The following is a 15,158-nucleotide window of genomic DNA, read 5'->3' on the forward strand; positions in this document are numbered from 1 at the left end:
TAGGTGGAAAATCCGCCGCTGGAACCTTTGGAGGCACCCTGTTTGCCTCCGCCGCTCCGAAAGGGCGGCCGTCGTTGCTGGAGAACACCAAGAGCCCGGGCCGTCTCCGTGTCCGCCTTGATGGCTTGTAGGGAATCGTCCACTGTTTTCCCAAACAGGTTGCTCCCGTCAAACGGCATGTCCAAGACTCTGGTCTGCACGTCCTGATGGAAGTCAGTAGCCTTGAGCCATCCACGCCACCTAAGGCACACGCCGTTGCCCAACTGGCGAAATCCAGTGTCCGCGATGTCCGTCGCTATCGTAATGGCGTGGTCCGACGCCACTTCTCCTTCCTGCAAGATCTCGAGGGCCTCTGCCCTCTTGTCGTCTGGTAGGAAGTCCAGCAGGGGGGCGAGTTTGTACCACAACTCCCTGTCGTAGCGGGCTACGATAGCCAAGGCGTTGGCAGCCTTAATCGTCGTCGCTGCCGATGAGATGACTCTGCGTCCCATCGTGTCCAATTTCTTTCCCTTGCCGTCCGGCGGGGAGGTTGACGTAGAGGCCGCACCCCCCCCCGCTTTCTTCCTGGCCGCCACGGAGACGACCGAGTCCGGGGTCGGCTGTGCCCGAAGGCACAAGGGGGCCGCGTCCGGGACCCGGTACTTCTTCTCGTACCGATCCCTTCTAGCCGGCGTTGTGGAGGGCTAGACCCTCATCCCAGATATCGTCCAGTAGAGGTACAGCGAGGACCGTCTTCCTCTTGGTCTCGCGCCGTTGATAAAGGAAACCTTCCTTCTTCTTCTCTTCCGGGCAGAGCTGGAAAAGCTCGGATGCCCTGGCGATCATGGCGTGAAACGATCCAATCTCGTCGGGCGGGGAAGCCCGGGTGGGAGGTGACGACGGGAGATCCTCGTCGTAAACTCAGTACCCGTCGCGGCCGTGTCAGTCCCCGTATCATCCCCACGTGTGGTGGACAGGGAGGAGAGCTGAGCAGGGCGCGAAGGTTGAAAAGGAGGTGGAGGATGAACCCTTCTTCTCTTAAGAGGTTGAGGCCGAAGCCACGACGACCTCCTGCCCCCCCTTTTTCTTCTCCGTCGGAGGTTTCACGGGGGTCCTGTCGATGGGCATGAAAGAGGACTCCCTCCGCGGTGGCAGGGAGATTCTGGGCCCAGAGGTCGCCACCACTGGTGTAGCCTCTACAGGCTGAGCCAGGGCCGCCGCGACTGTCTCGATAGAGGCCTTGGCCGGATGGATCAAGGCTTTCACCACCTTAGGTGCGCTCACCGCCTTCTCCTTGGGGGGAGGGTCACCACCTCGCTCCCCCTCCGATGGGGCCTTCGAGCACGACCGGGGTCTCTCCAGGAGCTTCGCCGGGTGCTCGGCCTTCCTCTTACCCGAGCCAGAGCGTTGGCTCGTGGTTGATGGCGCCGGGGAGGATGCGCCCTGCCTGGCGCCCGTAGAGCCCGACCGTTCGGCGCTCCTGGTGCCAGCGGACTTGCGGTGCTTGGCCTTCTTTTGGACCCCCGTCGCCGGGGCGCCCTCAATGGTCTTAGAAGACCGCTCGGACTTCTTCTTCTTCTCGCCTGACGGGCTCTTTCCTTCCAGCCAGTTGGCGAGACGCTGATGGCGGTCCTTCATGGTCCGCTCCGACATATTGCCGCAAAACGCACAGTCCTTCTCCACGTGCGTGTTGTCTTCATGCAGGCAGTAAAGGCAAAGGGAATATTCGTCCTCCTTAAAGACATTCTGAAGCTGGCATCCAGGGCAGACCCTGAACAGCTTTCCGGGCGTTGAGCTTCCCTTCTCCTGGGCCATGCTCGAGAAGGGCCTGAGAAACTTCTGGAGTCCTCCAAAAGCGTGGCTCGACGAAATCTTCACCCTTGAGGGGCGTAGAAGAATCCGACACGGGTCCCCGTTGATCGGATATAGAAACGTTGGAGCTTGAGGCTCTTTTGACCAAAAAAGAGAAAGTTTTCCTAAGAAAAAGCGCAAAAAAAGCACTAACGCTCGAGAGCAATAGCACGAGGATCCCAACACTTGAACGTGCGGTAAAAATCTGAAGATGGCTGCCAGAGGCGGGGCTTAGGGAGAGGGCAGTCATTGGCTGTGGTCAGTATGACGCAGAGATCAGTGATTGGTTACTACTACGAAAGACAGATCAGAAACAAAACTGATACTGATTTTTCTTTACCGAGGATTCCCAGCCTGACGACGGGGAATATTCATGAGCATGTGAATCCATGCCAGACCCCATGCTGGAGAACTGATCAAACCCTTGAAGTCAATCCAAAAACCACCATTGAAAATTAGCAGCACAAACATCAAACAAACAACTCCAACAACAGCAATAACCAATAATCCACATGAGACAATCTTTCTGTTGCACGTTTTGTTGGGATGGCCGAGGTGCAAGCTGTCAGCAAGGCGAAAGGGATTCAGACATGCCTAGATCTGGCTGAAGCATTCAGCCAAAACAATTCAATAGTATCACCAGGATTATATTGAAATACATCTGGTGTTTAACCCACAGAAAGAAAACTCAATATTACAAGGCAAATGAGGTTTGTAGGGAAAAGTGGCAGCCCACTACAAAATCATGAGCAGCACAAACACAACGAATGCTACTATGAATAAGCTACATTCACACATTAACAATTAATATTAACTATTTACCTAGCTCGATGAATACAACAGCATGAACAAATGGTTAAAGAAGACTGCAGTGGCATGGCACACAAAAGTGGTCACCTCATTTTGTTCTTTGGACCACGTTAGTAGTTTACAACAAGAGGCAGACATGAAGATAATTCTTCATGCCGACAATGCTGCCGAGAGAGGACTTACAATAACCTTTGCACATGGTAGATGTTTTCATTCATGCTATAAGAATGTATCCAAAACTCCCACTTGAGTTGTACTCTGTGCCTATTTAAAAACAAAGAATTTTAATTGCAGACACATTCTTATCACTGGGCACCTGGAAGGCTTCTGCATTACCTGCATGTAACACCTTTTTTTGGATCCGATTTCACATGTACTTTGTCAGGGAAAGGTAATATTTCATACTGGGAGGCATTCCCTGACTGGAGACATTCTTTTAAGACTTACCGCACTAGGAATATAAGAACACATTCGTTAACAGGCACTGAATAAACTGGAGGCAGTAACATGCCAAGTTTGGGCCAGAACTGGAACAACTAAACATGCAGAGTTGTGCTGGATTATGTTTCCCAAGAAACAGATGAGCTGGGAAAAGTTACTGCATGCAAGAAAAGCTTTTGTTCCAGCAATTAAGAGTTTCAACTATCAGGACATTATCTGGAACCAAGATGAGTAAACAAAGGCACATATTGCATCTCCCATTCAACACAAATGGAACAAAGAAGATGGAGGAATGTGCTGCAGATTCCATTCAACAGTTGATAACACGTTTGTGTGTGACAAACACCTGCAGCCAGGGGCGTTGCTAGGGGGGGGCTAAGGGGGCTAAAGCCCCTGATCTTTTGGTTGTAGCCCCGGATAGAATCTCAGGAGCTACAGCCAAAAGACTAGTTAGCCCCCAGTCCCAACAGTTTTGACATCAGCGTAGCCCCGGGTCTTTTCCAGACCTAGCAACTCCCCTGCCTGCAGCCCACTGTGTGTAGAGGGCATTCTCACACTGTACCGAACCTAGCAGATGAGCGTGAAGATGATTTCAGCAGTTGATATCGATACCAATTAGTGACCTCCTGGACGACGTTATTTATGCTATTTTAAGGTTCGTAATTTCAACAGGTGAGTCCTTGCATATAATCATATTTCACAATTAAAGGAAGTAGCAATTACTTAAATTTCATATTGATAGGTGCTATTTCCGGTGGGACATCTAATTAAAAGTACAAAAAAGTTTCATAATATAAATATGAATACTTCTGAGACATCATTAACTTCAAATTAAAAGTTGTTAGTTGCTTGTTTAGGTCTGAAAACATCTTCCAAATGATAACTTAAAAATTACAATCTGTCCATGAATAACAGAGATATAATCGCCAACATTTTCTTCCCGAAGGAAGCCCATTCCTCCGGCGTCGCACGGCTGGTGGGGTAACCGACGTGCCGGGCAGAATCCTCGGAAGAGGACCTGGATGGCGACCGGTGACGGCGCTTCCGAGAATGCCTCGAAGAGGCTGAGGAGTGGCGAGACCCACTCCTAGAAGAAGACCGACGAGACTTCCGACGATGACGCGGAGAGTCACCCCTCGAATCATCCGTCGAAAGCCCCGCCGACTTCGACTTCCGGGGCTTCGACACCCGACCTACCGACAACTTCTTCTTACGTTCGTGTAAGGCTTTGGACGTGAGCGACTGGCAGTCGATACAGTCATCCGTGTCGTGGGCCTCCCCAAGGCACCAGAGGCAGGCGTCGTGCGAGTCAGTCACCGACATCTTGGACCCACACTCCCCGCACTTCTTAAAGCCCGGACGCGGGGTTGAAGACGAAGTGGAAGACATCGCCGAAGGAAATTCACAAACGAACAGGTTCGAAGAACCAGAAAGAACAGAACTCCAAAGAGTCGAGGCTTAGAACCGAGAAACACGAAGCAACATGTTCGCGGAAAAAACGGAACTGAGGCTACGGGCATCGTGCGTCCTACTTATCACATCGGATGACGTCGGAGGAGGTCCTCGACGTCGGCGCATCGACGTCATCGACGCAGGACGCAGACGCCGGAAAAGTTTCCGAAGCAGCACAGCTGTGGTGATTACATGTCATAGATATGGAATACGTCGGAGGACCCAATCCCCTCGAAATAAAGGATTGTATATCCACTTCGTTGGTGGACCTTGATAACGAGAAGGGATGTGAAGGAGAAGTGTGAGCAAGGTAATGAATCTAAGTAAACAATAACGATGCTGAACAAGATAAAGTGATGTGTAAATAAACCTGACTGTAAAAAAAGCAACAAAGGAAGTGATCTGTATAAGCATTTGCTATACTCAAATCCTGTTGTGGCAGGCGATGTGCGGAAGGTGCAAAACATAATAATAAACAAATAAAAAATGAGTGATGGAGCCAAGATGGAGTGTTCGAAAATAAAATATGCGCAGTATACCTCCATGTGATCTGCAATATAGTCATGTTGAAAGGAATGGGATGAACATCATAAAAAAGCCAACTAGTGAATTTTAAAATGTAGACATCTAGACTTGCAAATCTCATAGTTGCCAACTGGCCTTTTTATTATGAAGGGCACTACCACCCAACCAACCCTTTTATCCAATACTGCTTTGGAGTTTGCAACCCGTAGTTCCACTTTATGCAGCCTGTAGAGTGTTGTTGGCTAAAAGAACATGACTGGGTAATGCTCATGACGTGATTCGTTAGCAGCCATGCCATTTTTAAAATGGTTGCCTCTTGTTATAGAGAAACAGCAGAAAGAACGGGCACCTAAGTGCACATGCCATCAATTACGTAAATGGGTGCAAAGGCAGAGCTAGCAGGTTCAAGATACCAGCTTATTTTTGAGCTGCATCCAGACTATTCTGTCTTGCTGATTGCAAAGGTTTTTGGAGGGTCTCATAAGACACCAGAAGTGGAAAAGAATATGCCTGAATACTGTGAGCATCGGACAACGGAGCGAATCATTCGAGCCATCTGTCTAAACACAACCATTGAAAGGTGAATACAGATAGCAGCTGACAGTCTGTGCCCTAAATGTCTTGCATTGCTGTATATCCGACACCATTTTAGGAGAGGTGTTTTGCTACCTTGGTGCCAGAAAGGAGATGCTGCGAGCCACCACTCACACCAGACAGCGTAGTTGTGTGCAGCACTGTGGGCGCCAGCCTGTGTAGATTGCGAGTGAGCTTTATTAAGCGCAGCATGAAGTGATCAATGAAGAGACTGGCTTCCAAAGCAGGGAAGGGCAGGCACATGGTCAGACCGCAAGCAACCTCTGGTGATTTTTTAGAACTGGATGGTGCTTGGTGATGGTTGATCACTTAAAGGTCATACGGAAATGTAAGAAATAAAAAAAACAACTGATAACAAACTGGATGTATTTACAGCTCTGCAACCTCAGTGGAGCACGAGTGGAAAGATGCCCTACCGAAATAGACATGTATGGCTTAACAAACGATGAGGGGGTTCTCATGGGCTCAATGGAATCTCCCCACAAGAAAACAGAACAGAATTAGATGAAAAAAAGGCTGTGATGGAGACATGGTAAGAGGAGGCAGAGTCCCAGATGAACAAGGTGAAGCAATATAATAATTTGACAATTTGAGGCACAAACTGTGGCACTGAAAGTGAAGAATATGATTGCAGTGAAAGCACACTATAGTGATTTCCAGCAGTGCCCAGCTGGCTTATTTCAGTAAGTATAGACCAAGTTGCACAGCTTGGTCATCCTGTGACTCCAGCCAAAGGTTAAATGGTGTCAGATCCTGATTCCAAAACTCCATATTTGAATCCTGGGTTATGGGCGCTCGCGGATGGGAGAACTTAAGTGTCTGGATGGGAAGCTATTAATTGAGGCACATGCTACTGAAGGTGCGACCTTTCGAGGTCTTTCCCGATCACACCAAAGTGAAGTCCTGGTATGTTAACAACTGCTGAAACCATCATTAGCACCCTGCCAGCCAATCAGGAGGCTCTGAGCGTGAGCTGTACTGTATTAGTCGGTGCTCCCTTCCATTCCCCGCTCCCACTTCTCGTCTTAGCTCCCGTGTAGTTTAATAAAACAATAAACGTATCAAAAGCGCGGCCTCACTCTGCAGTGCTGTTGATCAGAAAGCCCATTTACAATTTTGATGACGTCAACATAGAAACCCGACTTCCTGTCAAACAGGACTGCACTGCATGGGCCGCGCTTCTAAGGTAAGTAGACAACTACACAGGTGCTAATGGCGCCATGCCCCTCGGTGGCTGGGCCCACCCAGTGGGTAACAGCCCGCCACCGTCGTTAAGGGACCCTCACTTTGCTCGGGCCCTTAACTTGAGCGGCAGGTAATACCCACAGGGTGGGCCCCCCACCTCGGGGCATATCGCCTCAATAACAAAAGGCATTTTTTGACCAGTGGAAGAGACAACAAGATCACACCCTCATAGGCATGGAATGTCGTCAGTTTGCACATTTGAGCTCGGATGATAATCGCCACTTTCTCAGTACCTTCAATACTGTTAACGGGCAGAGAAGAAATAGGATATATATTTACAAATAGCAGCATTCAAGGTTGTAATAAGTAGTTCTGGATTATGTAACAATGTTTATTTATCATATTTAAAAAGTCTTATTAGGAATATTGAAATTAAAACCACATGTGGAGCCATGATATATCACTATTTTGGTAAATGATGGCTGCTGGAAGTAGGAAAGGAGTAGCCAATTCTGCCAACGAATTACTCGTAACAAATTACTCATCCATCTAGAGCTGCAACGTGTATTGCACATCATCCCCATTATAGTATCATCTTCTTTACCTGAATCCCTGATATAGTTTTGCTTTGGTTTCAGGAAATTTGGGGAAGAATTAATACAGTTTGCAATGTGTATCTTGCCGAAGACAGCAAATGCATTTTCTTTTCTATCACTGTGAGTGTACAACATATGCTGCTTGATAGCAAATTGTTATCCAGTCGATCAGACCGAGAAGGTCACCTTTCCAAAACCTGTTGGCAATCTGTCAAAGCACAAATGCTTTTGGGGTTGAACACTCCATTTAGAAGACGTTTGCCTTTGGAGAGCTCTCTTAGTACTTCAGAGTGCACTGAAATCTCACATAACCCGTCTGTCCTATGGAACATAGATCCGAGCAGCCATCCCCTGAAATCTCCTCCGTTCTCCCCACATGACCCGTTTGTCCTATGGAACATACATCCAACCAGCCATTCCCTGAAATCTCCATTCTCCCTACATGACCTGTTTGTCCCATGGAACATAGATCCGACCAGCCATCCCCTGAAATCTACGTTCTCCCCACATGACCACTCCGTTCTTTATCTCAGCACTTTGACACAGTTATCTGGCAATACAAGTACCTTACAAACAGAGTGCAATTATACCTCTACTTTGTGCACATATGCAATCATTATGCATTCTCAATGTTAACAACACCGCTTTGCATGCACAGTGTGATAAATACTTACTATACTTTTGGTAACGTTTGCAGACACTTTAAACCATGGAACGTAATATCTTATGGAAAGAAAGAAAGGGGCTAGCTTCAAATCCTCTTCTGACGTCTTCTCATATATTGCCAAGAAAGAAATGCACACCAGGAAAAAGGCTAGAGTTGTGACAACATACGCCAGTAACAAGCCATCCTTTAATAGAAGGGGAAGCATACTGTTGAGAAAAGAGCAGTGAAACACAAACATAAGGGCATGTCAAATATATTTTTCAAATAACAAAATCATCAAAGTGCCACAAACATCAGAATGTTCTATAATGAACTAGAACTGCTGCTGCAGTCACTCACCTAAAAGTGGAAACAAGGAGAAACCATGTTGATATAAAAGGGACCTCGTTTATTATTAGGCAGACTGGTCTAAAATGAAAAAAATATATATGTTCAACCTCAATCAGATTAATACCATCCATTACTCTTGTATACAATCTCATAATAATTCCCCAAGCCCCATATAGCTTCTCTGTTTTCAATACCTGAACATCACATTTTTTAAAGATGCTTTTTGGATGCAAGAATTTGAACCAGCTCTTGCTACATCATGACTAGTCTCTTTGCATTCCCTTTTATTTTTACCACTTGGCTCAGTGAACTATTAGTTCTGTGCATCTGTGTTCTGACAGACATGCAAATCAACTTATTTTGCAATCCCGAAGAGGTCTACTTTTTCATAAATGTAGAGTTGCTAAATTTCCCTGTGTGTAAAACTTCATTAAATGTAGAGTTTTACCATTGTTTCAATAACCCTAATGTTAATATCTGTATAGAGCTGATCAGGTTGTACTCAGTAATTTGAAATGCCATCAACATCCAGCTCAGAATTTCTAATAGTTTTTCAATGGAAGGTCTTGAAGATCTTTCCCATACCTTCTCAGGAGAGCAAACTGTCCATGGTCACAACAATTAGTATATTACAGCTGAACAGTCTTGATCTTCATTTCTAGGCATCTGTAGTAGATCCAGAACCCTGATGCCTATCACATTGCCACCCACTACAATGACTTGAGATCATCTTTGACTTGCCATGCTAAGCATGTTAGTTTTTTTAATCACTTCCATAAAGGAGACATTGCCAGTCCCTTAACTGTAGTTAACCTTGTAGTCAGTGAAAACTAACACCACCATGAATTGTGAGTTCAGAATTATGATGGGATAGTGAAAGAAACAGACCACAGTCATATCAAGTGTTACTTTCCTGCAGTCGTAAGTCGAAGACAGAAGGAAAACGAGTAAACCATACAAAGTAAAAATCCAGTGGAAAGTACGCAGGAGGGACTCAACTATTCTCTCCACTATACATCTTTAGAAGCTGAAGCATATGTTGTAGAAAAACAGTGTTCTTCTATGAAATCAATTTCTAATAGCAAATTACATACCATCAGCCAAACCCACACTCCTCCCAGAATACCCCAAATATGTCGGTTTCCAGTGAACAATGTTCAATCCCAATTCAAGTAGTTAATTGCTTCCAGGTTCTAGCATGGAAGCGCTCTACAGATAGGGACTCCATAATGGAGAGACTTGTATTTCTATCAGAGATATCCTCTTAAAGAACTTGGGGCACTGGCATAATACTAGCAAGAGTCCCCAAAATACATGTGGCTGAATGTCTACTGGGTCAAGTTCCATAATTAAAATATAATTGGGCTTTGAGCTGCAATACTATTTAATCACTGGGCATAGCGGATCAACCTGGAGCTATTAACCCATGGGATCACAATGATCCACAAAACGCTACCTGCCCTGCTCGGCTACAGACCTAAAGGAAAATGTGGCTTCTTTGAAACAGCATGTATACCATTCTGATATCTGCCAGAAAGTGAGATATGGGTCCACATAATCCTCTTGCTACCAGATATGGAATAGACTTTAAATAAACACAAGAGGATCTGCAGAGCAGTTGCAGCAGTAGTATGAGTATCCATGTTATCTGCTGGTGAGTGTAGCCCGCAAGAACCACTATAGCAGTAGTAGAAGATGGCCCTAATGTATTGGGTAAAATATGCTAATCACATGTCCTTTCCATTGCAGATCTAGTGCCGATTATGTGAGCAACGTTAAATCGAAAGTGCTTGATTACATATAAAACAGTGCAGTAATTACGGGCATATCTCGTTGCATAATGTAGATATTAAGCTATTTACCAAGATCTTAGCAAAAAGGATAAACAGTTACATGGAGAAGTTATTTGATGGGTCCCAAGTAGGTTTTATGAAGAATAGGTATGGCTATGACAATATTAGGATGGTTATTGATGTTTTGGGGTTCCATGGCAATAGGGTGTCAGACACTGTATTGGTCTTTTTAGATCCCGAGAAGGCATTTGATATAGCGAATTAGACATTTTTAGAGCAGGCGCTGTCAAAGATGGGGTTTGGTCTTGTGTTCTTGAGGGCTGTATCCTGCCTGCATTGGGAACAGTGAAGATTTGGGCAAATGGTGTGATCTCTAATTCTTTCCCATTAACACGGGGCACCAAGCAGGGTTGTCCGTTGTCACCTTACCCATTTAATATTGCTTTGGAGCCACTGGTGGCTTATATTGGGCAGGAACAAAGGATTTGTGGGGTTTGTGTGGGTGGCCAAAATATGAAGGTGTTGTCTTATGCAGATGAGATGATGGTTATCCTGTCAAATCCGGGGGAAGGTGGTGTGTTATTGAAGGCCATGTTTGAGGAGGTGGGGAAATGATCAGAATATACAATTAACTGGGACAAGACAGAGGTCTTCCCACTTTTAACTTCTGGTGACAGAGGGAACTTTACTTCGTGGAATTGCAAGTGGTCTGAAGTCCAGCTAAAGTATTTGGGGGTGCATATTATACATGATCTGAGGAAAACCGTATAATTAAATGTGAATAAGGTGGTGGAAAAGATTTTGGGAGACATTAGAAAACGGAAGATACTGACCAGGAGTATTTTGGCCAATGCTATTCAAATGATTCTACTCCCAAATATTTTGTGTGTCATGCAGTCGCTTACACCACGGTTTCCTAAGAAATTGCTGCAAATATTAGATAGGGTCTTCCAGGATTCTTTGTGGGGTGTTAAAACGAATGGGGCTCGGGGGATTTTGGAGAGTGGGGCTTTGGTTATCTGGAAAAATACAACAAAGGATTTCTGCTTTAAAAAACGGCTCATTTTACAATGGAAGCGGATGTGTCTCCGCTCTGGTTAAAAATAGAGCGGGATGAGTTCAGTTCATATGCATTGGATAATTTGCACTTGATGGGCAAGATGCCCAAAGTGAAAAACAAATTACCTCCTATCAATGCTACATGGGAAGCTTGGAATGCCTGGCTAGTTGAAAATGACCAAAATGTATGGCTGAGTTATGATGCATTGCTATGGAACAATCCAGCACTCCAAATAGGGAACACAACCTTAAACTGGCAGAGTTGGATCAGAAGGGGGGTGTTGCGGGTAGGTGATGTTTTAAGGGAGTAGAGAATTGTGTGTTTTGCAGAACTTTGTCAGAAGTTTAACTTGGGAAAGAGAGAGCTAGGGCTTTATAGGGAGTTACAATCTGTATAATTACAGAGACTGTATATGTTGGGCGCTACACTGGAGACTAAACTGGATCTCTTCAGACTCTTTGATGCACCACCATGCATGATGTCTACTTTAATTAATATGATGCCTATGAAAGATTCGCATTTTGAATCCTGGGATAAGCAGAGACGGACTGTGACAAGTGAATTGAAATATGGGATCTCGCCCAGTGAATGGAATGGTTTGCTCAAGGTTGGGTTCATGGCCAAATTAGATATGAATTTTAGGTTAATCCAGCAAAAGGTTTTAGGGGGGCTTTAATGGACACCTCTGCGTATGTATGGTCTGGGGCTTTTGGATATTGATACATGTTGGCGTTGTGGTGGGAACAGGGGTACCTTGCTACAAATGCTTGTCGAATTGTTCAAGGATTCAGAGTTTCTGGGGATAAGTGTTGGATAGGGTGGGTGTAGTGCTGAATATCAGATTATCCAGGACACCTGGTTCAAGTTGCTGTGTCACATGGAGGGAGATGTGAGATCGCTGGGAAGTATGAGCAATTGATTAATAAAGCTTTAGTAGTTGCGGCAAAGCAGATTTTAAAAGTTTGGAAAACTAGGAAGAAAACCACATGTAGAGAATTGGTTGGTGGAGTTACAGGTTCTATCCAGTTATGAAAGGATGATGATTTTGAATAAGGACCGGGAGGACCTCTGCCTTGAGTTATGGGTGCCATTTAATCATCTATACGGCTGGGTTTTCTGCGCAAGGGTGCATTATGAATGGGGAATTGAAGATGGGATTGTATTGTGTTATGGGGCTGTTGAATGTCTGTTGAGTGTCTGTGTGTTTGTTATGCGTCTTATTTTTGTTATTTTATTACTACTCGTTGCTTTGTTAAGGGATGTTTGCTTTTCAATCGTGTTCAATATGTTGGGTTGTAGCCCTGTCATTTGATTCTCTATGAAAATGGATAAAGTTTAATATATATATAATAGTAGTGCATAAGATGGGCAACCAATAGTTATAAGATGTTGAAGCTCACACATGGCATAGAGGGTCTCCTATGATCGGTACCCACCGTTACGGGCAAGTTCTGAGAAGTCCACTGTGGGGAACTCACATATGTCTAGTTGGTCTAAATTCCTTATAGAAAATATCCCCATATGTATTATCTATGGGGATAGAATATTAATTCCAATCTAACTGTGTTTTAGTCAATACAGTTTTTATATGTCAAACATGTCAGCCTCTGACTTGCTCTGGATGGGTGTACTTTTCATCAGAGTCCCTCTTCCATTTCGGCGGTAATGAGCGCCGTCTCACTCTGCATCACTGTTTTTAAACTCTATGGTTCTAAGGGAACGAATTGTTGTGACCAAGCGGCAGGGAAAGCCGCGAAACGCGTTAACGTTCCCAACGCGCACATCTTTTTTGCACTTTGGGGGAGCCTTATATTAATGGCTTTTTAATATGTTTGTGCCGTCCTGCAAGGCACCAATGAAGATGACTTTTTAATTGTGAAAGTGGATGTCCGGATTAACTTTTTGGGCTAAATGAAGAGTGCTGCTCAGTTTTACCTGATTCCATCAGTGTGAAGAAAAAAAGATATATATATATACATATGTAGGATACAGCGCCCAAGCTACAGCCCCTCAAATGTGTGCTCAAAAACGCTAGGTCACTCAATATGCATGCACTTGACATTGCGGCCTTCATCTTGACCAACAACCTCGACCTGCTAGCAGTCTCAGAGAGATGGCTACATGCGGCAGACGGTCCCTCTTTGCCATGGTCATTCCAGACAACTACACGATCTTTAGGACCGATACAGAACACGCCAGAGGAGGAGGTGTAGCTCTTATCGCTAAAAACAACTAAAAACAATATTAACAACCTCCCATCACCCGTTTAATTCGGGCAATTTCCTTACTTTCAAGATTCCTACCTCCTCCAAAACCACTCTAACCATACACATCCTCTACCGACCTCCAGGACCTGTATCCTCGCGAGAAGAAGAGATCATCTCTCTCCTCTCTAACAAGGCCAAACCTGGCTCCAAGATCATTCTATTAGGCAACCTGAACCTGGGCCTTAATGACCCAAAAGACAGCAATGCTCTGGTGCTAGCCAACACTATGTCAGAACTAGGATTTCTGAACCGAATCACCAGCCCCACACAACAAAGGGAGAACCTTAGATTGGATCACTGATCTTAACTGCGACATTAAGATCCTTTCCAATCTACCTTGTGCCTAGTCAGACCACCACGTGATCACATTCAATATTCAGGAATCACCCTCCACACACCGAGCCTGCACCCCCCGCCTTAACTAGAAACAAAAAGCACATTACCGGAGATAAAATGCTCCCGCTACTTTCTCCCATCACCAATCTACAGAACTACACCAACCTTAACACTGAAAAGTTGGTAGACCTGTACAACCATACACTCACTGCGGCCATAGACGAAGTAGCCCCCCTAAAAATGCAGAAAGCGAAACAAGCAACCCACCTTAACAACTGGTACACCACCAGCCTTAAAGAAACTCTGGGGCACCAAGAGGGCAGCTGAGGGAGCTTGGAAAAAAAATCTGTCTACCTCCAACAAAGATAAATTTGCAATAGCTTGCAATAACTACAAAAATACCATCCACCTAAGAAAAGGTGATATCTACAACAAGAGAATTAGCAATGTTAAATCAGGGACCAAAGGACTCTTCTCCATCCTCCGGGAACTGGAAACACCTGTGACTCCAGATGACCACTGAACCACAGATTCTTTGTGGTGTACCAACATCCAAAAAGTACTTCTGGACAAAATCACGCTCCTCCAAATTAAAATTGACCAAAAAAAGCGCAGCCTGATCCTTCAAGACCTCCATTTCAACCACTCCAACACTGCTCCGAGTCCAGCTACCCCATTCCAATTCTCGCCAGTCTCTATACCAGAAGTCACTAAGATTATTGAAAGTCTTAAACCCTCTAGATGCCAAGGAGACTCTTGCCCCCCCACCTTTATCAAACAAATGGCAGCTAATCTCGCACACTTCATTACCACCTTCATCAACTTCTCATTTGAAAGTAGTACAGTACTTACCAACTTTAAAGATGCCTGGGTCCTCCCACTCCTAAAGAAACCGGCACTTGACCCCAACATCCCCACTAATTATCGACCCATCACCACGGTACCGTTCAGCCTCAAAATCCTGGACAGAGCGGCTTACCTCCAAACCCAAAATTACCTCGAAAACAATCCTTTCTCTCCAACAGGACCATGTGAGTCTTCTCCACCACAGCAACTGCCAACCCAGCCCCAGTTCTATGCAGTGTACCACAAGGGTTATGCATAGCTCCAACTTTGTATAATATCTTTACAAAGCCCCTGTTGGATCACTTAGACAGTTTGGGTATCACCTACACTAATTATGCAGATGATACCCGAATACTCATCCATACACTTGAACAAAATCTACCAAGTCATTCAAGCATGGATGGCCATTCATGGTCTCTGCTTGAA

General features: G+C 45.2%; 1 protein-coding gene across 2 annotated transcripts in view; it reads right to left on the bottom strand.

Moving 5' to 3' along the window:
* Nucleotides 1–15,158, bottom strand: part of ALG6 (ALG6 alpha-1,3-glucosyltransferase) — a 908,528-nt gene that overhangs the window by 68,312 nt on the left and 825,058 nt on the right. Inside the window, exons 12-13 of one of the 2 annotated variants that reach the window (XM_069642008.1) lie at nt 8,440–8,508; nt 8,108–8,306 (exon numbers count right to left, since the gene is read on the bottom strand). In XM_069642008.1, the coding sequence (XP_069498109.1) occupies nt 8,108–8,306; nt 8,440–8,508 (268 nt within the window). The remainder of the gene's footprint in view (nt 1–8,107; nt 8,307–8,439; nt 8,509–15,158) is intronic. The other variant, XM_069642009.1, reaches the window with a different exon arrangement.

This window comes from Ambystoma mexicanum, chromosome 1q, assembly GCF_040938575.1.
Source record: "Ambystoma mexicanum isolate Mex_15411 chromosome 1q, UKY_AmexF1_1, whole genome shotgun sequence".
NCBI lineage: Eukaryota > Metazoa > Chordata > Amphibia > Caudata > Ambystomatidae > Ambystoma > Ambystoma mexicanum.